Source organism: Orbicella faveolata, unplaced genomic scaffold (assembly GCF_042242905.1).
Source record: "Orbicella faveolata isolate gen_17 unplaced genomic scaffold, um_ofav_v1 contig_34, whole genome shotgun sequence".
Taxonomy (NCBI): Eukaryota; Metazoa; Cnidaria; class Anthozoa; order Scleractinia; family Merulinidae; genus Orbicella; species Orbicella faveolata.
In genome coordinates, this window is record NW_028301563.1 from 22,414,744 (window position 1) to 22,440,229 (window position 25,486).

The window sequence follows — 25,486 nt, forward strand, 5'->3', positions numbered from 1 at the left end:
AGTTGGTCGAAAGTCCACCGAGTGTCGACCGACTCATATGCATCAATCCAAAATTAGTTGACTCTCGACCAACTGTCAACTGAGATGTTGATCGAGTGCCAATCAAGGGTCGATGAAGGGTTTATCAAGTATCAATCAAGGGAATTGATCAACACACGACCACACCTGCCATTAGTTTACATTATCCACAAAAATAAACAAAACTTACTACATACACATATGTAGCTAGATATACATGTAACTAGGTATTACAGTATATAAATAATATGACTTTTTAACTACTTTTTTTCCTCAAAGCAGGTGGGTTAAATGTTTGTATAATTCTCTTTCTTGTTTGTTATATGTAACTTTTTCCTCCAGTCATTCTCTTTTTGATAGAGAAGAGCTAGTTTCAGACATCACCAAAACTGTGTTACTGACAGCTGACATTGACACAAAGTTGAATGGTCCTGTTGATACATAGAGTAAATTATCTATGTGACCTAAAAAACATTGATTTCTGCGATAAGTGGATTGGATTCTGTCTGTGAGAGCTTGAATAATGAGATTATAACACCATGTACATGTACCTTGTTGTGACAAATTTATTCTGGAAATCTCATTTTGCTTTCAATAAACCTCGTGGGATGTTCTAGAGCTGTAATACCAGGCTGGGGTATTCCCTTACATGAGATATATAGGTATATGTGGCCTTCAAGGGTATGGTTTTTCAGCCATTTTGGTCTTAGATAGGGTATCAATTTTAGCCTATTTTGGCCATTTTGGTCATAAATAGGGTATGGTTTTTGCACTGTAGCCTTGATATGGGTATGTTTTTAAGAACAAGCCACTTTTTCATCATTATCAAAAAGAAAATTAACAAAAGCCTTTCACAAATTATGTTAACAGTAATTTAACATTGGTCTGAACTAGGAAACATATCACAATGCAGGTCTGAAACAGGGTTTTGATTTAATAGGGTATCGGATACTTGGTCAGGTCTTAAATAGGGTAGGGAATATCACAGATTTTGGTCATAAATAGGGTAAGGATTTTGGGAAGCGGGCCGCACACCCCCACCCAACTTTTCTGGGAGTACCTCCTGGGGGGCTCTAATATTCCGATGAAACGTAGGATCACCATACATCGGGGAAAAAACATTCACCACTAGGAATTCTGGATGGTTCCCTCTCTCTAGAATTTGAAAGTCGATTGATTTTCCATTGTTTAAAAAGCTTTCTGGCAGTTAGTCTGTCTACAGTAGTTGATGACTCATTTGAGCTATGATCATTTAACTCTATCAAGTACAACAAAGCTTTCATATCATTCGTTATAGTTCACCACTGAATTTTCTCTGATTCTTATTGGTTTAAATTGATCACGTGACGTGATAGTGTTCATCCTCGAGACACTATCAGCCCTCAGAACCCGTCTGAGGAAAATACGCGGATTGATAGTACTCGTCCATGAACATTTTTCTGTAAACAAGCCAGCTTATAGAAAACAAACAATTGAAATTGTATTAAGTAAGGCAAGGGTTGTTTATTTACAATGCGTGTCGACAAATCAATGCTCAGTACAATAGAAATTCGCCGTTTACCTCGACCTAAATCCTCACGCAACCTTTCATCCGGTCGGTTGGAAACAAAATATGAAAGCTGTGAGAAGTAAATGTTGTAAATATTTTTAACACTCACCTCAATTTCGAAGAACACTTCCAAGGGCTGAGATCGAAGGAGGCAGCCATCGATGACTATCAGCAAATCATTGTTGATATGAAGTGTTTGCGAGAGACCGTGAGATAGATATTCGTTGTACTGATTGGCTCCGAAGTATATTCAATTGTTACTTACTTACTTTTGGAAAACTCAGACGATGGCAATAGTGACTGCTGCACAAGCTCAGTAGTCACAAAAACTGAGGCATAAACTGATTTTACTATCATTTACAAACTACAGAGACAAAGCTTATGACTTAATTGATGTATTCCTTTGATGAAAGAAAAAAATAAAGCGACATTTGAGAAACAGCCGTTTTGAAAAAATGCTGTGTGACGACTTGTGTCAAGTAATTTGATAAACTAAGCATATTGAAAACTTTATATTAAATGACATTTTGAGGGGTTCCGTTGGCTGTCGAAGAATTCAAGCCGCTATGGAAACAGCAAAAATTGTGTAATTTTACGGGCTTAAAAAGCGTTTTAGCCCAATATCGTTTTTTTGCCCAATATCGGGTCGAAATAAACACTTTGATTAACGTTTGGTCTTCTTCTATCAGTATTTGGAACACAAAAACTGGGCAGTAAGAACGTGCGCCAGCAAACACAAACGTTTTAAGGCTAGGTGAACTTTTTTGCGTAATTGTCGAAATTTGAAAAGTCTCTTCATAGAATGACTACTCGATATATTTCTAACAGTGTTGTTTTGTCGTTGTTGGTGCCTTCAATTACTTAACCTTAATAGTTTCCAAATAATAAAAAAAGAGAGAAAATCGATGGTTAAACTGACAACCGTTTACATAACACATTATCCCCTGTCATATTTTTCGACCCAATCCCCGTAAAAGGTACCGCAAAAGCTCTCGCGGTGGACCTTTTGAATATTAACCCCGAAAATGTATGACGAGCACCCCCGTTATTTTTATATGAGTCTCGATTTCAAACAGTCTTACTCTATTTTCGAAGAAAACTTGCTTCCTTGGTCTGGCTGGATCACGTTAACAAAACCTCTTCGTTTCATTTCGTGTATTTAATTGATTCGTTTTCCATCAAGATCAAAATTGAGACACATGCTAAAATTTACTTTTAAAGACCAGTCTCCTTTCGAATATTTGCAGACTAATCGAGTGTATATAAACAGGAAAGACAAACCCTGCTATGTCTCTGTTATAAGCAAGTGTCTAAACCTCAATAATCTAGTAATTCCTGAATTGGAGCTAACTGAAAATAAATATTACGTGATGCCAGTCACGTTATACATGTAGCGTGTTTGAACTTATATTTTGGGCTCCGTCTGTAGTTTTATGTACCTTGTGTGAAATAATGAAACAACGTTGTAATAACGACATGGATCAACTCTCTTTTTGTATATATTTCCCACAAAGCAAGGCCCACAAATGGAACAAAAACAGACTAGAGTGCTCAACAATAGAGTTCTTTGAACATACCGCATTATGCAAATTTGAGAAGAGACTGTTGGGAACTTTTGCATTTTACCTGTGTGAACCTCGATTGCCCAGAAATTTTTTCCATATTATTATAGTAGAAACGACACTCTTTTGCACAATACTTGTTTTAGTTCCATATCAGACATACCAAGATGCGTTTTAAGCCCGTAAAACTACGCAAATTTTGCAGTTTTCATGGGGGCTTCAGAAGGCAATTCTTTAATGGTCGACGGAATCCTTCAAAATGCTTGAAAAATTTAAAACTTCCTATTGTTAGATAGAAGAAAAGTAAAGCTCTTATGCTAAGTTTACCCCGAGTTCTAGTTTTGTAAATTATTTCAATGCGAATACCGAGAACTTTGTCAATTTTCCAGAGATTTTTTTTGCATATTTAATGAGGCAAAAAGCTATATTTTTGTTTTTTGCGAATTTCTCGAAGACTTTAAATTCTAAGAAAATTGGAATAATATTTTCGAAAGTGGCTCCCTAAAAGCGTTCTTTAGGCAAAGTTTCAGGATTTTCGATTTTTCCAACCTGGCCAGCCATTCTTGATATTTTCAGTCAGTGACTCTTAAGTCTTGTTTTTTATGGATATGGAATTTCTGAGGGGTTCGGGGGGGGGGGGGGCTAAGTAGAAAAATCATGGAAATTCCAGGGGTTGGGGGAAGTACCGTGAAGCCCCCTGGAACGGAAAATCCTGGGGGGTGGGGATCATACTGGGAAAAATCCTCCGTGGGGGGTATGGATATTTTCTGGATCCACACATTGATAAAAAATCTTGTTTCCTTCACAGCTAAAAAAACATGATAACTCTGAAATAACTGGAAGGAAATTAATTAGTTTCTCATCTTTGGAAGGGGGCTTATGTACAGGAGAGCATGTTTTCTTTTGGGGGCCTTAGTGTCAGAATTTTTAATTTTTAATGATAAGTTAGCAAGTTGATGCTTACCTTTGCAATGGATATCTCAGCCACAACAGTGTACTCACTGAATGTGCTAGTGCCCATGAAATGGTATAGAGTCTTTCCCTTACATGAAAAACGTGACGTGCCATCAGGCATTACACCTTTACCTTGTGTTACTCTGAAAATATTCAAACAAAAGACTATGATAATCATTAACCACAATAACCCGTTGTGCCCTAGGTGAATTCAATTCAACCAAACTTCAAACATCATTCTACATACACAGATATAGACCCTTTTCATAAATGGCTGCAAATTAAAAATTCTTTTGTAAGCATTAAAATTAGCCTGACTATAAGCTAACCCCAATTTTGAGTTGATAATTCAAAAGAAGTTTACTCCCAAATGAGTTTAGTGAGACTAATTCAAATGCATACAAAAGAATTTTAAATTGGCAGCCATTTATGAAAAGGGTCTATATAATATTTCCTGAACTATAATAAAAGATCATTCCTTGAACCTAAAATGAATGCTCATCTATGAAACCATTGATTGTATAAAGTTCATGAAAATATCCGTAAACCTCTCAGAAACAAGACGCCTAAAGGCGATTCCGTGGCAACCCTCCAAGTTAACTTTTTTCCTTAGTGGCCATTTGGCCACTGACTGTTCAGGTTTGGTCGTCAGTGAAAAATTTTAGTCGCCAAAATATATGCATAAATTAATAATTAATTAATAATAAATGATAATCTTATTATTATCCAACTGTACTATTAATAACATTTTCCTTGAACCACCATGTAAATTGAAGTCCCGTTCAGTGAAAGAACTACATACCTAATGTTGATTCAAATATGCTTTTATTGGAATGATTGATGATCAAATGAAATAGTTTCTGATCACAATGAAAAAGTACTATATTATTGCAACAGTGTTGTGAGTTGATCACAGTTCTCATTCAGTCATTTTAAATTGATTGGCTTTCACTTTCAATAAATCTTTTACAATGGTTATAATAATGCAAATGTACATGCCTTCAAATAGCTCCATCGATTCACAAGTGACACCACAAATATCAAAAACCAAAGGTTCAGACTACCTTCATTATAAACTCTTACTTGAGTTTTTAATATTTTATAATCACACTTAAATGGTAACTTAGGAATGACTTGAGCACTCCAAACAATTCAAACTTTCATGCTATGAAATAAAGTTTTTTTTTGTTTTCAATCTATACTAGTGACACATATTTACAAATCTACAGCCAGCACACAGAATTCCATATTTCTGCATTAAAACTTAGAAACCACATGTGGTATGGACTTCAGATTGAAGAAATGGTATTCTTGATCTTTTTGAGGATTTGAACCATTCCTTCACTGCTGGCGCTGGTTGTGAAATCAACCATCAAGAATGGCTTATGATCTTTTTTAAATGTTCAACCTCATTTTCTGCTTGAATAAGCAAACGATATAAAACTTCATCTGAAAATTAAAGACTATTGAAATGGACAGAAAAGTTCACGCTCAAATTGTTTGTCATTTTGAATTTAATATGCGAACCGCAGAACGCGAATACTCAATGCGAAAATACTTTCACAAGTTTTAGGGCAATCACTAAGACGGATATTTTTTATTGATGAAATCTTTGACAATTTAAAAATAAATCCAGGTTCGTTCACACAAGTGAAATTCATTTACAGCTGCGAGTCGCTTTTCATCACAGTTTTTTTATTTATAGAATCCCCCGTGCTTGTGTTATCAAGTTTGCTGTAAAGTCAAGTATTTTCGTGTCCACTGAAACAAAATACGTTTCTCAAATACATCTGGATGTTTCTCAAATATATTGTGGATCCTGTCACCGTCGAGCTTTCCAAGCTTTTGCAATTCCTCTTCTTTTTGATGGCAAATGACCGGATTGCGTGCGTTGTCTCACGCTTCCAGGTAAAATTGTCACATGCCAAAGTTCAGTCGAGTGGAAAGAATTTTGTCGTGTCCCAAGCTCAACTAAATGCAATTCCTTGATCTTTGTTTACCGTGTAACATTTCATTTTATTCAGTCTCCATTTCTGTTGATTAAAATCCCACAACAACTAGCTTTGCAAAGTGAATTCTTAATGCTCAGAACGTTTTTCTTTTCGCTCCAGATGATAGTTCGCTCAAGCTCCTGACGCATTGGTCACGTTAATTTTAGTCGTTGAGCTGGCAACTTGCATTCTAATTTAGTCGCCAGCTCCAAAATTCTAGTCGCCATGGCGACTAAAATGGTCGCAACTTGGAGGGTTGCGTGGGATGCTTTGGCTAGGGAGCGTAGCATTGGAATGAATTGTGAAGTTACAGTTAAGTGCCACAATTAATCAGTTAGATCAGCCATAGAAATCACTGTAGAAAGTCTTGAAGAAATGGTCACTGTCAGTAATAGGGTAGGCGGGAAATTACTGAGCGAGAAGAGCCTCCTTTCCCGGCTCCTATTTCTTCTTTCCGGGTGATCTACAAGATGGAACGAGAGTGTACATGGTGTTTAACTGAAATAATATTGCAACATGGAAAATGGAATTTGTATAACTTACATTGAGAACTGCCAGAAAATCTTGAGACATGAATAGTAACGCAACGTTTTAATTATTTGAAAACTAAAATATTGTGAAGGGCTGTATTGCCATCAATGAACATAACAAATCTACTAAAACATTAACAGGCTAAAGTATTGATTGTCTGTTATATAATTACAAGCTTTTTTGTGTGAGAGAAGAACTGAAGCACATTGACAAAAGTATCAATTGTTCTTTATAGAGGCTCACTTGTATTAGAGAAAAACATGATGCAATGTAACGCAGCTGGTATATTCCCATTGACAATGTGTGTTTGTTTACTTGAGATAACGAAAGGATTAAAGCTTCCATGAGAAGCATGAGGAATTCTTCTTAACAAATATTTCCCTTTGTATTTATAAATGTTAATGGTGGAACACTGAAAATAAAATAAACATCATTGACCGGAATAAACCTTCTCGCAAACACTATTTACAAGTGCGTTCTGGTAAACAGATAAGCTCAATGTCAGCAAGAATACACAAAACCCTGAAAAGAGACCCTGTTAGGGGTAAATTCCAACAAGCGACACGGCCTTGAAACGGCGACATGAGAGCTATGAATTGGCGACGAACGACAGACTACTCCAGCGAAATAGGGAAAGCGAGACCAGTGGCAGGATAGATCAACAACGAATTTCGGAACTGAGAATGCAGTGATTGTTTTAAACGTCTGAGTCGAAGTGAAGACGCATTTCGGGTTTTAAATGTGTTTTCCTCTCATGCGCGATGTCAACGGGTCGTGAAACCCAGGCTTTCTTATATATGTTAAAACATCCAACGTCGAATAAATCAAGTCCTTCATTGCTGAGTATTTTTTCTCACTCTCAGCTGAGTGAGCAATGCCCTAGAATGTCTAACAACATGCTTAAGGAAAAAGGAAAGAGAACTTCGACCGTCTGCTTCATATTTTTATTCGTGGGTCACCAGTAAAAGAATATGAAGCTCTATTATCAACAAATGGCATTATGGAAGGAAAAGAGAGACAGGGGAAAGCTGCCGAGGTCTTCTCGTCTTCAGCAGAAGATAAGGGTTACTTCAAATTCAAAGGAAGATTATAGATAGGAGGAATTATCTGATTGAGGCCGTTGAGATTTTGAGTTAAAGAACAGTTGTTAAACATAAACATGGTAAAAATAGTCATAGGTTCGATTGTACTTTAGGTCCAAATACTGACTGGAAAATGGCTGAAAATAGTACTTCCAAGCGTCTAAATTTCAAAATTTCCCAGGGGGAGCATGCCCCCACATCCCATAGGAGGTTAGCAACTTCAGCGCTCGAAAGCATGCCCAAGCCCTTAGAAAGCATACCCCCAATATGTCCCCCATCATGCCCCCAGCCCCTTAGAACATTTTGAAAAATTGAAGTGGCTAAGAAGTCTTTTCCTTCATGCTGAGTCTAAATGTGACGCTTTAAAAGTAACCATAAAGTAATCATTAAACCCAGTGACCAGAGAAATGCTGGCTCTGCATAAGAATTCCTACTACTGAAAAGTGTTCGAAGCAAGTGCAAAAGCGTACATGGAGTAAAATTAATTATATCCCAAAAGATACTTAATTATATATGTACTTGACTAAAACAGCAAGCTAGGAACCTTCAAAGCATGAGAAATAATAGTTTCAGTGTGAGAGCGCAAGATTGAATTCGTTTGCGTGAGCCTCATGCTCAATGTGTGAGATTTGATAGCACTGTCGGGTTTTTTTTGATAAACAAAGGTATTATGATGTGTTATACGTGCAACTTTGTTTTAGTCGAACAAGGTCAAATTTCCTGACACGGCTCCTCTGTGACGAAATTCTGACAGGCGACATAGGAATCTTGCAAAATGCCGACATGGCTGGTGGCGAATTTCAGATAGGGGACATAGGTAAACACACACATGGCATGATTATAGACTCATGGATTTAATCGTGAAAATTTCGATAGAGTAAAACTCTTGAGGCTTAAATATCTTCAATTGCAAAACAACAAATATTTGAGCAAATTTTGGAAATGGTTGGTGTCAATGTTTACCGTGATGGACTCCTTGATTTTTGAATACGCTGATTCAATGAATACTGTGTGTGAATAATTTATCGTGTGAATATTGTATGAATATCGTATGAATATCAAGTGTCAATGTGTTGCTTGTTTAGACTAAGTGTTAGGCACGTAGGTCGGATGAACACACAGGCTCGGTTGCTGAACTTTTTTTTTTTGGCAGGCCGAGTGAACAGTGAACTTGTTGGTTCGATGTGTAACACGGAACGGATGATCCACGAACTCTATGCAGTTTTCACAGTTCAATTCAATACACAAAATCAGAACACTTTCTAAATTGTCTTACCTTCTGTTTATTTCCTGAATACGTACATGTTGCTTTGAGCACTACACTGTCTACACAAGCTACTCCTTGCCAGAATTGCAGAATCTTTCGAAATTAGTTCCAGCTGTGACATGGAATTCATTGTCAATCAAATTTGTCGTTTCGCGTCAATAAAGAAAAAGGAACCCCGGGCAAACCTTACTGTGGCCTGCCACAGGCATCCCATGGAATAACTATATGGCCAGTGTCACAACCTTTTAATTATGTTACTAGATTCAGCCTGTAACGCATGTCAGGTTCAATGATATATCATTAACATTTTTTCACGCTTTAAGTGTTTGTTAGCTGATGCATGGAATGACATGCAATTCCTAAGACAATGTTGAAAAATTAACAATTAAATTATTCCAAGGGAGCTTTGATTCTTGGCCATGAATTCCATTTTGCCACTTTCACTCTCACAGGTGCTCAAAGATGTTGTTATTAGGATTGATTGAGATGTCAGAAGATGTTTATAGAAGGTACTTAAGAGCAGCTTCGCTTAAATATCAACTAGACTTGGAAATAGCGAAAAAATCGAATTTCTTCAAACTCGCCCAGAATGAAGCCCTACGGGCACTAGTTACAAAAATATTGTTTTAAGTTCGATAAATCAAAATCACGATCTATTTAGCTCTAAATAGACAAGAAAGGAAGTACAAATATGATGTGCAATCAATTTGTAATGAAGATTTTTACTTTTGAGTTTACGAGCCTCTGAATATGCCGCTCATTTTTGATGGATTTTGGCCGATTTGGGGCATCGAAATGAAAAAATTGTGGAAAAAATAATTTTTGATTTATCAAACTTAAAACAATATTTTTGTAACTAGTGCCCGTAGGGCTTCATTCTGGGTGAGTTTGAAGAAATTTGATTTTTTTCGCTATTTCCAAGTCTAGTTGATATTTAGACGAAGCTGCTCTTAAAACGGAAACAACAGAAAAAGGGAGGTAATGAGCCTAAAAAATTTTTTTTTAACTTATCCAAAAAACGCTGTCTCAGTTGGGTGAAGGGAAGCAAAACATTTTGGGGATGGTCGTAGTTTGTGACCCGGTTTCCCGAATGTCTATAATCCTGTTTGCACAATACAGACAGGTGCACTTGTTTGGTTAATGCATTAAAAGTAATATAAAACTGGCCGATTAGTGAACTTTGAATCTGGGTTGAAAAAGGCATAAGGCAAGAAATCCGCAGCCCAAACAATTATACTTTCATCTCAGAAAATCTGTACACCATCACACCTGTCTAAAATTAGCTTTAATTTCCACCGAAAATATCACGAAATTTTACACTCGGCATAGAAACTTGTTCGGTAAATTGTCACACGCAGAGCAAAGTGGCAGAAATTAGTTTGAGTAGTATAAGGGGAATTAACTAAATACCGTTTTGCATCAGGGGGGCTTATTGACCCGTTTGGCAGTGCCACACCCCACACCGAAATCCAACCAAAAAGTCGAACCAAGCCCCCCACCACCAACATAACGAGACCCACCCACACCAGGGCAACAAAACCTCGCAACGAACGAAACAAAGTTTGGGTTATAGGCAAAAGTTGCCGTGTGTTGGTGCGGGTGGTTGATGGTGGGTGTGGTATGTGTTCTTGTGGGTTGGTGGGTGTGGGGCGTGGCCCTGCCAAACGGGTCAATGCGCCCCCCTGATTGAAACAGTATTTAGTTAATTCCCCTTATACTACTCAAGACACATGAAATGCCACGCAGCGCAAAGCCGCACAAGCCGCGCAGCGCAAAGCCACACAAGCCGCACAGTGCAAAGCCAGACAAGCTGCGCAGCGCAAAGCCGCACAAGCCGCGCAGCGCAAAGCCAGACAAGCCGCGCAGCGCAAAGCCGCACACGCCGCGCAGTGCAAAGCGACGCAACAGGAAGGGCCTAAGAGGAGCCGAGGCTGGAAACCCTCGCGCGGCAGCAAAGGGTACTTGGCACGCGGTGTTGCGCGGTGACCGCTCGAAACGTTTTGCATCAGGGGGGCTTTGTTTGGCCGTTTGAAAGCACCACATGCCAGGCGCGAGCGCGAAACAAAAGCGGGGCGCAGCGCAAGGGGCGTAAGGGGCGGGAAGCGCGGACAGTTAGACAAAAGCGGCGTTTGAGATACCGAAAGGTGATGTCTTCGAGCATTCAAGAAATGCTGGAACGAGAGCTGGCGAAAATGGACCCGGCGGTATTGCATTATTTCGACGAGATTCTTGCAGAAAGCGCGCCAGCGGCGCAAAGGGTAGTCATGAATGTGCTGGACGATCCAATTCCAGAAGAAACGCAGGCGCTCCTGCAAAAGCCGCTGTGGCCGAAACCATTCCAGCCAAGAGCGCCTCCACGCCAAAGAAGGCGCAGAGGAGCGGAAGCGTTTCTGAGGGAGTACGACCCCTTGAGGGCGCAAACAGTTCGAACAGTGTCGGATTACCAGAGAGAGATCCAGGACTTGTACGACAACACAGACAAAGAGGGGGAAGAAGAGACAACAGGCCGGCGTTTCATAAGATGGTGCTTCATCAGGCGCCTGGGGAGAAACCTGACGGCGGAGTTCATGGCCAAGATACGGGCGAAAGTGAGCACGTCATTCTATCTGCGGCACGTTTTTGGGTACCAGCTGAGGCACATCGAGGACGGAACAGTAATCGTGTACTATTCAAACCCGAAGGGCTCGCAGTGGTTCAACAAGTTTGAAGACACGGAAACTTGGCTGAACACGCGGGAAGAGGAGCGCCTGGACAACGAAAGAGTTTCAAGGCCAAACACGAAGTGGGCCTTCGAAGCGTTCTTCAACGTAGACGTGAAAGTTGTGCTGGACAGGGAGCCGTTGGTGGGAACAGGGCGTCTGCCAGACTGGCTGCGGAACCTTGCGCATACCCGGGAGATGGTGGCGTTGGACGTGTACAGAGACAACCTGTGCCTATGGCGGTGCCTGGCAGTGCACGGACAGGCGCGGAGAGACCATTGCACAAGAGAAGCGAAAGCCCTGGCGAAGAGTTTCTATGAACTCAAGAAGATTCCAGCAAATTTCAGAAAAACGTCACTGGACGAGCTGGACAAGGTAGAAAGGCACCTGATTGAGGGCAAGCCCGTGAAAGATTAGCAGGGATTTCGAGTCTACGAGCCAGAGCGTTTGGAAGACGGCCAAGTGGTCTGGCACCTGAGAACAAACCCGAACCTGAGGATAAAAAAGCTCGTGACGATAGGCGTCTACGAAGGGCACGCTTTTCTGATAAAAGACATTGTAAAGCTGGCGAAAACTTTCGCATGCACGCACTGCGGCCAGAGATTCACGCAATCGTGTAATCTGCAACACCACCACGAAACGTGCAGCGTGGGAGAAACGTTTATCTGGTGCCCGGGGGCAAAAGTAGAAGCTCTCCAGACGGCCTATGAGAAAGCTATGTACCAGAGGGGCCCAGTGTCGAAACAAGCGGTGCTGTGGCTGGAACGGGAAGCGAAGCGCCGAGGAATCCACATCCACCACGCAATGTGCGGGCACAGAGGCGAGAGATGGTTGGAGAGAGCCAGCGAGGGCAGAAAAATGAAAGCGTCGTCTGTGGACAGCTACCACCCCGAAACGAAGACGGTGTTCCAGTACCACAGCTGTCTCTACCACGGATGCCGTAGATGTTTCCCACATCGCGAGCAGGTCCTGGCAGGCGGCAAAAAAACAGCGGAGGAGCTGCACGAAGAGACGGTGAACAGGACAGCCTCGCTGCGGATAAAAGGCTACAAAGTAATCGAGGCGTGGACGTGTGAAGTGGGAACCCTGAAAGGGGAACTGCCGAAGAAGCAAACGCGGACATACCCGCACGCGATCTTTTATGATTTTGAAGCGTATGGAGACGGGAACCAGCGGAAAGAGCCGACAGGGGCGTTGACGATAGAAAGCGCGCACGTGCCGATCTCAGTGAGCATAGGCGACACGCTGGAAAGAGAGCCGACGCACATCTGCGAAAGAAACCCAGCGGAGCTGATAAGCAAGTTCGTGAAAGAGCTGGAGAGGCGCGAGAGAAAGATCGGGGAGCGGGTGAGAGAAGAGTTTTTGCCAAAAGACCTGCACCTGCTCCCGAAAGCCCAGCAAGAAAAAATGTGCGAATGGTGCAACCAAGTCCCAGTGGTTGGCTTCAATTCGGGAGCGTATGACTTAAACCTGATAAAAAGCCATTTTGCGGGCGCCGTGTCTTCAGAAAACCAAAAAGTGCGGGTGGCGAAGAAGGGGAACAAAACAATGTTCCTGCTGACCAGCCGGGCACGCTTCCTGGACATCATGAATTATCTGGGGCCGGGCACGAGCTACGAAAAATGGGTCAAAGCGTACAGAAGCGAGGCCACGAAATCCTGCTTCCCGTACGAATGGTTGGACGGGCCGGAAAAGCTTGACTACCCAGGTCTCCTGAAATACGAGGCGTGGTATTCGAAGCTGAAAGGGGGGTACGTTCTGACGAGAGAGGAGTGGGAAGTGTCAGCAGGTGTTCAAAGAAAAGGGGATGCGGACCTTCGCAGACTGGCTGCGTTATTACAACAACCTGGATGTGGGCCCAGGGCTTGAAGCTCTGGAAAAGATGAAAAGCTTCTACACAGAGCGCGGAATAGACATCCTGAAAGACGCGGTGAGCCTGCCGGGGGTGAGTTTGCATTATGTGCTGCGGGGGGCAATAGAGCGCGGGGAAGACCTGTGGAGCCCAGACAGAGAAGGCTACGGAATGCTGAAACGGGCGGTTGTTGGCGGGCCGAGCCTGGTTTTCACGCGGTACCACGAAGCGGGCGTGACGCGGATAAGGGGGCAAAGTCTGTGCAAAAAGATCGTGGGTTACGACGCGAACGCGCTCTATCTGTCCACAATGCTGAGAGAAATGCCATGCAGAAGGGGGCGGGTGAAGAATTACATCGAGGCCCGCCTAGCAGAAGCGGCAGAAGTTTTGGTGGAACAGCTGAAACGCGGAGAATGGTCCGGGTTCGCAGAAGTGGACATAGAGATCCCAAAACCCCTGAGGCCAAAGTTCGCCGAGATGTGCCCTTTCTTTGAAAACCGGACGATCCCGGCGGAAGCGGTGCCGGAGCACATGCAGGAAATTTTTGGTCAAAACGGGCAGAAAGTGTGGAGACGGAAAAAAGCTTGTGGGTGCGTTGTCAGCCGAACGGATTCTGGTGTACGCGCCTCTGCTGCGGTGGTACGTAGATCACGGGGCAGTTGTGACAAGGGTGTACAGAACAATCGACTACAACCCAGGCAAACCGTTCACGTGGTTCGTGGAGCAGGTGACTGAGGCGAGGCGGACAGGCGACATAGACAAAAGCAAGGCGCTGCTGCCAGAAGTGTTTAAACTGCTGGGAAACAGCGCCTACGGGAAGTTCATCGAAGCACTGGAGAGGCAAACGAACGTGATATACACGAAAGATGAGAAGATCGTCGACAGAGTGCTGCGGAGCGCATATTTCGATGACCTCGAAGAGACTGGGGAGGCCTACGAGCTGGAAAGTCACAAGCCTCGGGTCACAATCAGGCGGCCGTTCCAGATAGGAATCGCGGTCTACCAGCTGCCGAAGCTGCGGATCCTAGAATTTTACTACGACTTTGTGGACAAGTACGTGGACAGAAGAGATTTCGAGCTCATCCAGATGGACACAGACAGCAGCTACATGGCGATCTCGAAAGACAGACTCGAGGACGTCGTGAGGCCTGAGCTGAAAGCCGAATTTGAAGCAGAAAAAAGGGAATGGCTCGCTTGGGACAAGTGGAGCGGCCGGATGCCAGGCCTCTTCAAACAAGAGTTCGAGGGCAGCCGGATGATCGCACTCTGCTCGAAGTGTTATTTCGCCGACGAAGGGGAGGTGGGCGAAAAACAGAAGTTCAGCACGAAGGGGATGTCGAAAACGCAGAATGAACTGACCTGGCAGTGGTTCAGGAAAGCGCTAGAAGGGAGCAGGGACATGGCCACAAACAGAGGTTTCAGGATGCGGGATGGACAGATGGTCACATACGACCAGGCCAAGCTGGGGCTGAGCGCGTATTATGACAAGCGGTGGGTGCTGCCAGACGGGGAACACACAGCAGCACTCGAATATCACATTTAGTTGGCGTCAGCGGGAGGCAGGGAAGTGTTCGGAGGAACAAGGAGCAGCTCTTCGCGGACGAACCCAAGCTGGGGGCCATCGCGCAGAAAGTAAAGAACGGGCTGCTCGGGTTTGATGAAAGCGTGGGCAATCTTGAAAACTTTCAAAGACCAGATTGGGTCTGTGGCTTGTCGCACGCCCCCTTCAAGCTCGCCGGGCTGGTAGAGATAACGAACTTGCACAAGAGAGGGGAGGATTTTTTCGCTTTTTCCGACAGGCCTCGTGTAAGGTGTCGACGGCCTTGCGTAAACAGATTTCTCTTTGATGGCGACGGCGGGTTTCTTGCCGATAAGGCTTCTGACCTCGTTGTTCACAGCCGAAACAACTTCAGGAAGTCTTTTCACCCAGGCAGTGGACCGCTTGCCCTCAGGGTCAAGCATCTCTTCGGCGTACTGGTGCCCGAACAAGCGCTCAGCCAGAGTGCGGTTGAAACGTTCGACAATGGCCTGGTCGCGGTGAATGTTAATGCGCCCACGCCGGATAAAGGTTCGGTGCTTGTCCATCTCTTTGGTGACGGCGCCCATGAATTCACGCCCGGGGTCAACCTGCAGCATTTCGGGCCATTCGAGAGGTGAGCGCTTGTAAAACGTCTGAAAGGCGAGGGCGACCTCATGAGAATTTTTCGAAGTCAGGGGTTTGGCCTCTTTGAAGTGGCTGGCAACGTCGACAACGGTCAGCGCGTATTTGAAAACTTTGCGGCCACGAGGGAGCTTGTTGTGCGGCAGAAAAAGAAGGTCAGCCTGATGGACCCTGTTGGGCGTGGGAACGTTGAATTTCGGCCGAAGAATCCGCTTCGGTGCAGGGAGGTAGATCTGCCAGAGCGCTTGCCTTATCAGCCACTTTTTTGCGGCTTCTTCAGGTACCTTGGCGGCTTCGGCCAATTTTTTGATCGCGGCAATGCCTTTCCAGTAACCCCCGGGGCTGTAGTAAATTTTCGTGAGTTTGGCGTCCATATAAGTAAGGCGTAAAAAAGTTTAAAGGAACCGGAAGGCCGCGTAGCCCAGAGCGAGCGCCCCGGCGCCCATGAACGCGAGTTCGCCGTTTTTCTGCTGCTCGCTTGGCTGAGAGAAATCTGAGAACTTCGGCTCCTTGGGGGGCACCATCTGTTCGTCAGGATGCGCCTGGCTGTAGAGTTTGACGGCATAGTCCGTGTTGGTCATGTTCTGCTTGTCCTGCTCCTTTGTTTGCATGTTGGTCGCGATCCAGTCGAGAAGCTGTGTTCGCTCGCACGTGTATTTGGCGTAAGCGGCTTGATAATCTTTGAGAGCCTTGTCGTGACGCTTTTTTTCTTCAAGCGCGGCTTTGCTGCCCCCGCCTAGTGCCCTCGCCAGATAATTGCCGCCGGTAAAAGCTGTGGCGTTCAACACAGCCCCGCCAATCATGATAGCGACGCTCACCATGGTATAAATTATCGGAAGATTTTTTCAAATGCTGGCGGGGAGGATTTTCTGGTCTTCAAGGTACCCTTTTAGTGCAATGCTGCCCGCCACGACGCCGGTGAACTTCACGTAATTCATAAAGCTGCTGCTGGGATCGGAAGTGAAATTCTCTTTCACAACCTTTTTCGCGGCCCAGCCGATGCCCGCGGCTAATCCAGTGATAGTTGGGGCATCAATGACGGTCTTGGCAAGCTTGTTGTCTGACATGGTGCGCTTGATATAAGGACAGCGAAAGTTTAAAACAAAATTAATTGGGGCCCTGTCTTTCAGCTTCTTCCGCGAATTCTCCCTCTTCAACAAACATTTCATTGGTAAGACGGCTCACCATCTCCCAAGCCCTGATGGTAAAATTGGTCCAAAAAAGCGCAGCCCCTCTGATTGCTGCTGTATAGATGAGAACCTGCGTAATGCTTGGGATCACCATCGTGAGATATGAATCATGCGCAAACATTTAAATCATTTTTTTTAAACCTCTTGGCCGTGCATTGCAAGCAGGTTTTGGCTCGACACTCGCAGGCTCAGGAGCGGGCTCCGGCGCGGGCTTCGGCATTTTCAATTTCTCTAACACAGGCTTGGCCATTGCCATGAGCTCTTCACGCTTGTAATAGATCCCGAGAAGGGAAACTCCAACGCCGCCAATAGCGATCCATTGGTTGGCGCTGAGGCTGCCGCTATTTTGGGCTTTTTTCTTTTGTATCCGAGGCTGGCTCAGGGGGATCTGTGGCAGCTTTCGCCTTATTTTCCTGAAGAGCCGTATAAGCCTCGGCATCTTTCTTCTGTTTCTCCCGTGCTTGGCACGTTTTTTCAGATGTCGCTTTACCAGCGGCCACACGATTGGGGTTTTTCTTGCGCTGCGTGTTTGCAGTCCGACTCATCGCTTGCTGTGTGATATTGGCGGCAGGCGCTGCCTTGGTCTCTACCTGAGGCGCGGTGACGGCGGTCTCAGTGACAGCGGCAGGCGTGCTCTCGGATTGTTCGGTTGACATTGAAGCGAACCGTATTATGAGCAAATGAAAAAAGTTCAATTGTTAAAAATTCTCAGCAAGACCTCCGCCTTTGTTGATGGATGGTGACCATTTATTCTGCAGTTGCTGAGCCGGGTACTTCATCAAAGGCCTCAAAACGCTCAAACGGATTGATATTTTCATCATGAGAAGGGTGGGTCTGCACGGGCGACTGTGGACTAAAATCAATGTGTTTCGTGGTGATCAACAACACGTTGGCCGCGGCAAGAAACCTGCTGCACTTCAAAGCCAGGTTGCCGGCCAGATTTGAGAGCTCTTTGTTCAAGATGTAGTCGGCTCTCGGCTCTTTTTGGTAAGCCTCGATGTCTTTCATTTTGACGGTCATTCCGACCGCTTTGGTTGCAAGAAAAATGAAGCTGCCGATCAGGTTTGCCGTTGTCTTTGAGCCCACGTACGCCACGTAGCGTTTGGTGTATTTCTCAACCTCTTTGTCGCTCAGGCGCTTCACCTCCTCGTGGGTCAGCTGGACTCCGATGGCCTTTTTGGCTTTACCTGTGGACACCACCACGGCCAGCTGCTCGCGAAGAGCAGGAATGTCGGGCGCAGTTGGAACAAGACCGCCTCCTGGGCCACTCGCCAGAGCGGGCTGCGTTTCAAGAAGATTCATCACATCCTGCAACGCGTCTTCTGCAGACATGGCGCGAGGCTATCCACAGCGCGCATTTTTTATTCAAATAACTTGACCCCGTAGGAGTGGCGAAGCGCAAACACTAGATAAGAGAACTTGCGCTCTTTCAGCTTTGAAAGCAAGCCTCTGTACTCATCCGGGTGGAGCTCGCCAGCGTAATCTTTGAAGACAGCTTTCGTTGTCCTGGCCGAGGGGGTGTGAAAGAGGATGATCGCCGCCACATTCTCCCGGAAGCAAGCCGTTATTCCGGTGAACTTCTGGGTCAGCGCCCACACGCTGATGCCCATGTGCCGTGCGGAAAAGGCGAGATTCACCAGCTCGCCTGTGCACCCTTTGACATCTTTGGAGGCCGCGCAGTTGTCGAGAATTATGAGCGTGTTGGTGCCCTCGGAAAGCCATCTCACGAGCTTCAACCACCTTTCCACGTCGTGTGCGCGCAGACTATCACATCCATTCTTTGATCGTTTTCGCCAAGCCGGTGATAGGTCTTGTTGTGCGTGAACGTCGGGCAGATGAGCACGATGTAGTCGAACTTCCTGCGGAAAGGGCCGTAGAGCTGGTCCACAATGAACCTCAATTTGCCTGAATTGATCGGCCCCACGATGAGAGCGTTGCAGGGGATTTCGCTTGGGTCCATGTTCTATTCAATTCTGTACAGATTCCAGCTGTTTTTCCATAATGTTGAACTGCGAGTCGGCGATGACGAATACCTGGGAGTTCACGTTGCCTGAGCCTTCGGCTTTCCTCTCGATTTCCAGCTGGACCCCGTCCGTACTGTTCACAATGCGCTTGCCACTTCCATGAATGTCTTGGTCCGCCATGGAGCGCATATCAATCAGAAGCCCGAAATTGTCTCCGGTGTAAAACTTTGTCACATCCATGTGCTCGGTTTTATTTTTTTCCTTCACGAAGAAGCGTTGGGCCTCTTCCCACATGTCCTTGCCTTCGACGCCGTTGTTGTAAATCATGTTGGGCGAGCCGTTTATCGTAACGCTGACTTTCGTCAGATCCGGGAAGACGTATTTTTCTGAATCTCTGGCGCCATCAGCGTACGGCTCAATGAACAGCAGCAGGATGGCTTTTAACGACCTTTTTTGGGCATCGATTTTGATGTTCTTCCGCATGTCGGTGTCTCTTTTGAAGGCCACCACTTTGGAACGCATCACGTGGTCATAGGCGAACTGTTTTCCGCTCGAGTAAACGCTATGCGCCTCGTCAGCCAGAGTCTTGCTGCGGATCATATCGTACTCGAGCATGATGGTTGTCAGCTTGTATTTCAGCTGGGTTGTGTCTGAGCCCCTGACCACATGCGCAGCATCAGCCAGGGTTATTTCGAAAACGAGGTCTTTCTACAGCGCCTGGGGATAGAAAACGCCATGGTTGGTCAATATCTGATGGTCCAGCCTGATCCGGTACTTGCTCCCGTACACCTCGTTCAGCTTGTTTTCAGCGTCGACGCCCGAAGTTTCCTTGTCTCCCGTGCCTGAGCGGATCTTGCATTGATCCTCGCTCTGAATCCCTTCGAGGATCCTGTTGTCTCTTTCTTCCTGCGAAAGGAAAAGGTCTTCAAAGATTTTGTAGATGCCGTAGCTGACCGTGTCTTGCAGGGTTTCGCCTCGAAACGTTACGTGCAGCTTCTCAACAAGCGCCCACGTGACGTTCTGGACAAGGTAGTTGTTGGCCTGCCCTCCAGAAAGGTCGATGTTGAAGACAAGCGCTAGCGAGCCCGGCACCAGAACCTCGTTCACGTTCAGCTTCGGCACGTAAACGTACAGAGTTTCGCCGGGGTTGGCTTCAGTGCACGAAAACGTTATCCTCTTCAACGCGTGCTCGGCCTGCATGCCGTGCAAGGTTTTTTTCGTGTATGTCGCATGAAGGTTGTCTGGAACTCACATTGTATATGCGCTGGCGATTATTTCTAATTTGAAAAATAGTAGGCTTCACATATATCACGATGTCGGCGGAAGGTGAAGGAACAAGCTTTGAAAACCCTGCTTATGACCCAGACGGTTTGGGTGACGATGATGATGATGAAGGCGGAGATGCCAACGAAATGACTCCTTTTCTCCCAGGAGAGTCGTCAACGCCATATGGGCAACAAGAAAAAATTCCCATGCAGGCAATGCAGCGCGAAAAAAGCGGGCTGCCTGCAACTGCTTATGCAGAAACCTGTTTCACCGGGGCTCAGACCCTGAGTGAACAAGCGTGGGTTGCTGCAAAAGGTTTGTACCCGAACATGAGCTCAAGCGAGCTTGAGGTTTCATACAGCTCGAAGGGGAAGCACCAAGTCAAAATGTTCAGAGCTGGCAAAAAAACGTATGACCTGTTTACCAAAAACAGGAGAATGGGGAGAGATCAGATCAATCAAAACCTTTCAAAAGAAATAAAAGCCGCTCTCGGGCCAAAAGCTGAAGACATCATTGTTGAAGACTGCGACACCATCAGAGAACAGCGCCAAAGACTGACAGATGCAGAGATCCAACTTCAACAGGTGGAAACGCTCTCTTCGCAAAGAGAGGAAGAAAAGAAAGCAGTGGAAGCCCTTAGGCGAAAAATCGTGCAAACTGATGATCAGATTGATGCACTTCAGGATAAATATGGTTCGAATCTTGAAAGTGAAGCAGAGCTGCGAAGGCTCAAACAACGGAAAAAGAACTATCAAACCGATCTTGAATGCAGGAAAAAAGCGTTGGACTCGCTCACAAAAAAAGCAATGGCCATAGAAAAGGAACAAGCCAAGGCTGACAGACTCAGGGCCAGCATCGCGGCAAAAGAAAGTGAAACAAACGCCATGGAAGAAAGGCTCAACCAAACCAAACCGTTGGACGACCTGAAAGAGCAGGAAAGCGAGCTGCAGCGCCAAAACGTGGAAGACCAGGCGATCATCCAAGATGAGAATGCCTCGCCCCCCGAAAAAGAAGCCGCAGAAGGCAGAGTTGCTGAAAGAAACGAGGAGATCGCCCGTTTGCAGACTCAGATCGCGGAAAGGGAAAGGGGGCAGCCTCTCTTGGAAAGGGTCAAGGAGATCTTAAAAAAATATGGCGTGACGTTGACTGCCATTCTTCTCGCCGCCGGGACCACAATCGGCGCTGTCATCGGGGTCCTCACCAGAGGTTTGAAAGCCACCGGCAAAGCTTTGGGGAACGGCCTCAAAGAGATTGCCGTGAAACTCGGCTCTATGCTGCCCGGGGTGATTGGCTCGATCCTGAGCTTCCTGTTCAAAGCCACCGGCCAAGTCTTCGGGTTTCTGGCCGAGCACACCTGGCTGCTCATTCTTGCCGCAGTGGCTTTTCTGTTCCAAAAATATTTTGAGAAGCGCCGTTAGCCTGAAACCATCAACAGAAATGCCGCAACTCCCACAAGGCCGACAATCAACACCGTTTTGTTGATTTCGTGTTGCGGGGTTTTGTCTGCAGCCTCTGGCTCCGGCGGAAGTGCTTGTTCCTTTTCAGGTGGCGGCGAAGCTTGTCTGTTGGGCCAAACCACGTGCCCGGATTCGGCTGTTGCGGCTTTGTGGATCGGGTTGGACGGGTGGCTGTTGGGCGGGTTGATTTTTGACGGCCTGCCTGCCATGTGTTTGAGCCCAGCTTTTTTTGTTTCCGGGTTTACCTTGTTATTCACCCCAAGTCTCATTCCCGAGACCGCCTGTTTCAGCTTGTTGTTGTAACCGATCGTGCTTGCGGTGTTGATTATCATTTGCGCGGGCATCAGCCAGGCCATGGGGGCAACACCCAGATTGAGCCTGACCTTCGCTTGGTCCACCGCAAGCTGGTACCTTTGCACGCTCGTGGCCAAGTCTGGCTGTCTGATCGCGCTTTCCATCAGCACCAACAACTTGCTTTGGGCTTCTCTCGCCCAACCGCCCGCACCGAGAATGCTGCTGCGGACGTTGACTTGCGTGCCAAGGACGCAGTAAACGAAAGCCTCAATTGACTGGTTGATTCTCGACAAGCTCGCCTGCGTCAAACCGTTTGCGGTGTTAGGTGCAAACCAGTCGAACTGCCGATCTCCAAAAACATCGGGCCGTATAAACTCAATAAGGTCACCCTTATCCAGTTTTCCACCTTCGTCGGTGAACTTGTTCCAATCAGGATACTTATAACCCGTTTTTGTTGGCGCTTCTCCCCAAGGCTTAACGTACAACACCCCCAAACCACTATTTGCGCCCGAAGTTAACCTAATGTCGCTTGATGCGTCTATGCCGAACTTGCCGCATATCCTTTTGTACGAAGCGACGTCGTAATGGTTTTTCATTTGGTCGAACGTCGGGTCTCCCGGCAAAGCGCTTATGCTCTGAACACCTCCTAGCGGGAACAGAATTCGCCTGACCGTGAAATACACGTGGAATTTGTAGAAAGCTCTTACCTGCGGGGGGAGATTCATCCCGCTGTCGAAGATTTCGCGAGACACTCCGCACCCCTGTGTCGCGCAGAAAGCCGCGAAGTTGAGCTGCTGCGGCCAATATTTCATGTCTGGCCCTCCTTGCCAGTGTTTTGATTCAGTTGCAGTCGTGTGTTTGAGTTTTGTGTCTTGAAATGTTTCTCTTAATTTGGTTGTGAAATATTGGTCAGGCGTGACGTAGATTTGTATCAGGGCGTCAAATATTTTCTTGAAGCTTGGCACTTTGCCGTCGAAAGGTACGGCAGGGATGGGCAAGGAAATTTTTGAGCCAAGCGGCGCCAGTTGGTAAGGAAAACCCCCGCTGTCTCCCAAACCAAGCGCTTCTTTCATTTCCGCGCTCAAATACCACCTGTCTGAACCAAAGACACTTTGAAACGAGTCTTCGCTTTCTTTGAAAAACACCTCTGCGGTCACGTTCTTTTTCTTGTCGATCGTTGCTTGTGAGATGAACCGGCTTTTGTCCGCTTTGGGGAAGCGGTTTAAAAAGCTTGTCCACACCTTTTTCTTCGCCGCCTCCGCTTTTTTTAACACAGGACCGTTGCACACGTTCGCCACGTATTTTGAACATAATTTATTTGTTGAATATAAAAATGGTTGTTCTCACTCTTGTCACGCAACAGAACGGCGAGACCATCTCTTTTGAAGAACCGCTCCTGGGAGCAAGCTATGCCAGACTTTTGAGTTGTTCTTTTTTCAACTCGTGGCATAATCTGAGTTGTGTTGGCAGAATGTTTTTCAAAGGAACCGACAACGTGGTTGCATCGTTGCCTCAAGGGCATTACAATGTCGAGAGCATTGTAAAAGAACTGCAATCCAGTTTTGAATATCACAAGAAAAAGGGGAAATTGGTCTTGGAAACGAATAACCCCAATTCTGTTCTTAAAATTACAACCATCGCTGCCAATTTAGGCAACACTAATCAAGCGAAAGAAGTTTCCGTTCATTACAGTTTGGCCAATTTTCTTGGAATCGGGAGAACAATGAGGAAAGAAGAATATATCAAAAAGCTTAACAGCCCGAGTTGCTACTTTATCCACTGCGATCTCATCAACTCGACAAAAAACTTTTTGAATGGAAAGAGGTCAGACCTTCTTGCCAAGGTTGACGTCAGAGGAAAGCCTTATGAAAAAGTCAGCTATAACATCGACTCACCGCAAAACGTTTTCATGACGCTTCTACAGACAAGTTCATTAACAGCATTACCTTAAAAGTGAAGGATGAAAATGGCGAACACTTTGATTTCAAAGGCCTGCCGCTTCTTTTTGAATTAGAGTTAAATTAAATTTCTTTATATATGCAATGTCTTTGGCAAATCTGTTGCCACCAAGCGCGCCACCTGCCAAGCCACTATATCCGGTGGTGGTGGCAGAGCCTTCTCAAAATTTCTGCTTGCAGAAGCTCAATGAGATTTCCAACACATTGGCCGGCGAGGTCCACCACTATCGCCTCGTCGCGAAAAAATACAAATGCGCCAGAAAGTTCGTTAATTGGGGCGCCGCTGGCTCCAGCATTCTCTCGGCAGCGTTTTCCAGCGCAAGTTTTGGCTCCGCTCTGTCTGTGGTTGGCTTGCCCGCTGCCGTTCCTCTTGGCGGCGCTGGTGGGTGCTTCGCTCTCGTTTCGTCTGCGTTGATTCTCACCGGCAAAAAGCTCGACTCGAAGATCAAGTAGCACCAGGAGATCACCACCCTCGCCGTTGCCAAGCGCGACACCATGAACAGGCTTCTCTCCAATGCTCTGAACAACAACGAGGTCTCTTCCCACGAGTTCGACACTATCCTTTCCGAGTTTCAGCAATACAACTTTCTGAAAGATCAAGTCTGCGCTCGGATGCTTCACCAACCTTCGACCAGGAAGCTTCCCGACGTTGATGTCCAAAAACTTGAGAAAGACATCCGTGCCAGGCTCGAAAACTAGATGATAAAAAAAATCACGAATCCTCCGCTTCGAACTGAGTTTTAGAAACAGACGCTTTTCTTTGCATGTTGTCCGCGCATGATTGTCTGCTTCCACTTGTTCACGTTTCTCGCCCGCGAGTGTTTCACTCCTGGCTGGCAGAAAGAGGTTCGCGACATTTCGCGCCAAGTCGTTGCTGCCATGGTTGAGGCTGAGCTTGCTTCAGCTCTTCCCCGTTGAACGCTTGCACTTTTTTGGTATTCCCTATGGATCCCGCGCAAGCTTCCTTTGCTGACTCACCTCCTCTGGACAAGCCAGTCTGGCCTTCGCTCAATGACTTCTAAGAGCCTGAAGAAACCCTTCGTTGGCACGATGTTGGGCTCGGCACGTACCGCGTTCTTGCTTTGTACGACCATGGACGCAATAAGTACGGGCCTTCTGCTGTGCTCAAGCTCCAGAAAGAAGACGGTTCGTCCTTTTTGGTCTGGGTGCCGTCTTCGCTCTTTTATGCCATGGAGAAGCGCCGCAAAACCAACTTCATCTTGAATCTTGGCGCCAAGCTGTCCCCCGAGACTGGCAATGTCTTCTTCGATTTCAAACTTTGTTGAAGGTTCTGCCTGGCCGCCGCAAAAAAAATCTTTTTCACCCCCACCCCCTTTTTTTGCGCCTGTCTCACCCTCGACCCAATATTTTTTCTGTTATCTCGAACAGGATCGAGTCTACTGCGACTTTCCTGTTCAGGTCTTGTATGTCTTCCTCGTGTAACCCCCAAACGGGGTCTTTTTCGATCTTTTCTGCAAGTTTTTTCCTGCCAGCCTCCTCGAACTCTTTAAGCGCTGTTTGAATCTTCGCTTGCGCCTTCGCCCACTCTTTTCTAAGCGCAGAAGACATCTCGCTTCGACACTCTCTTCCCCGCTTTTGTCTAATTGGGCGCCCCGCGAACTATTCGCGAATGGGTGAGAGTGCGGGTGAAGGTGTGGGGTGTGGTGGGGGAGTCTGTTTATGGGCTCGTA

At 45.9% G+C, this 25,486-nt stretch overlaps 2 protein-coding genes, 1 long non-coding RNA gene and 1 pseudogene across 6 annotated transcripts in view; all 4 read right to left on the reverse strand.

The window, feature by feature from the left end:
- Positions 1 to 25,486, reverse strand: part of LOC149105299 (uncharacterized) — a 341,662-nt gene that overhangs the window by 112,706 nt on the left and 203,470 nt on the right. The window lies entirely within an intron of this gene.
- LOC110046682 (alcohol dehydrogenase class-3-like) overlaps positions 1 to 25,486 on the reverse strand; it is a 145,567-nt gene that overhangs the window by 98,207 nt on the left and 21,874 nt on the right. For all 4 annotated transcript variants that reach the window (XM_020752374.2, XM_089270737.1, XM_089270735.1 and 1 more), the window contains exon 4: positions 4,094 to 4,226. In XM_020752374.2, the coding sequence (XP_020608033.2) occupies positions 4,094 to 4,226 (133 nt within the window). The remainder of the gene's footprint in view (positions 1 to 4,093; positions 4,227 to 25,486) is intronic.
- On the reverse strand, positions 18,824 to 20,020 carry LOC149105310 (uncharacterized; annotated as a pseudogene).
- On the reverse strand, positions 20,619 to 25,364 carry LOC110052381 (uncharacterized). Its single transcript, XM_089271379.1, has 5 exons — positions 25,197 to 25,364; positions 24,774 to 25,090; positions 24,218 to 24,528; positions 23,733 to 23,783; positions 20,619 to 23,179 (listed from the first exon to the last, which is right to left on the reverse strand). Exons 1-5 carry the CDS (start codon positions 25,362 to 25,364, stop codon positions 21,501 to 21,503), a joined length of 2,526 nt encoding a protein of 841 aa, XP_089127505.1. The 3' UTR covers positions 20,619 to 21,500.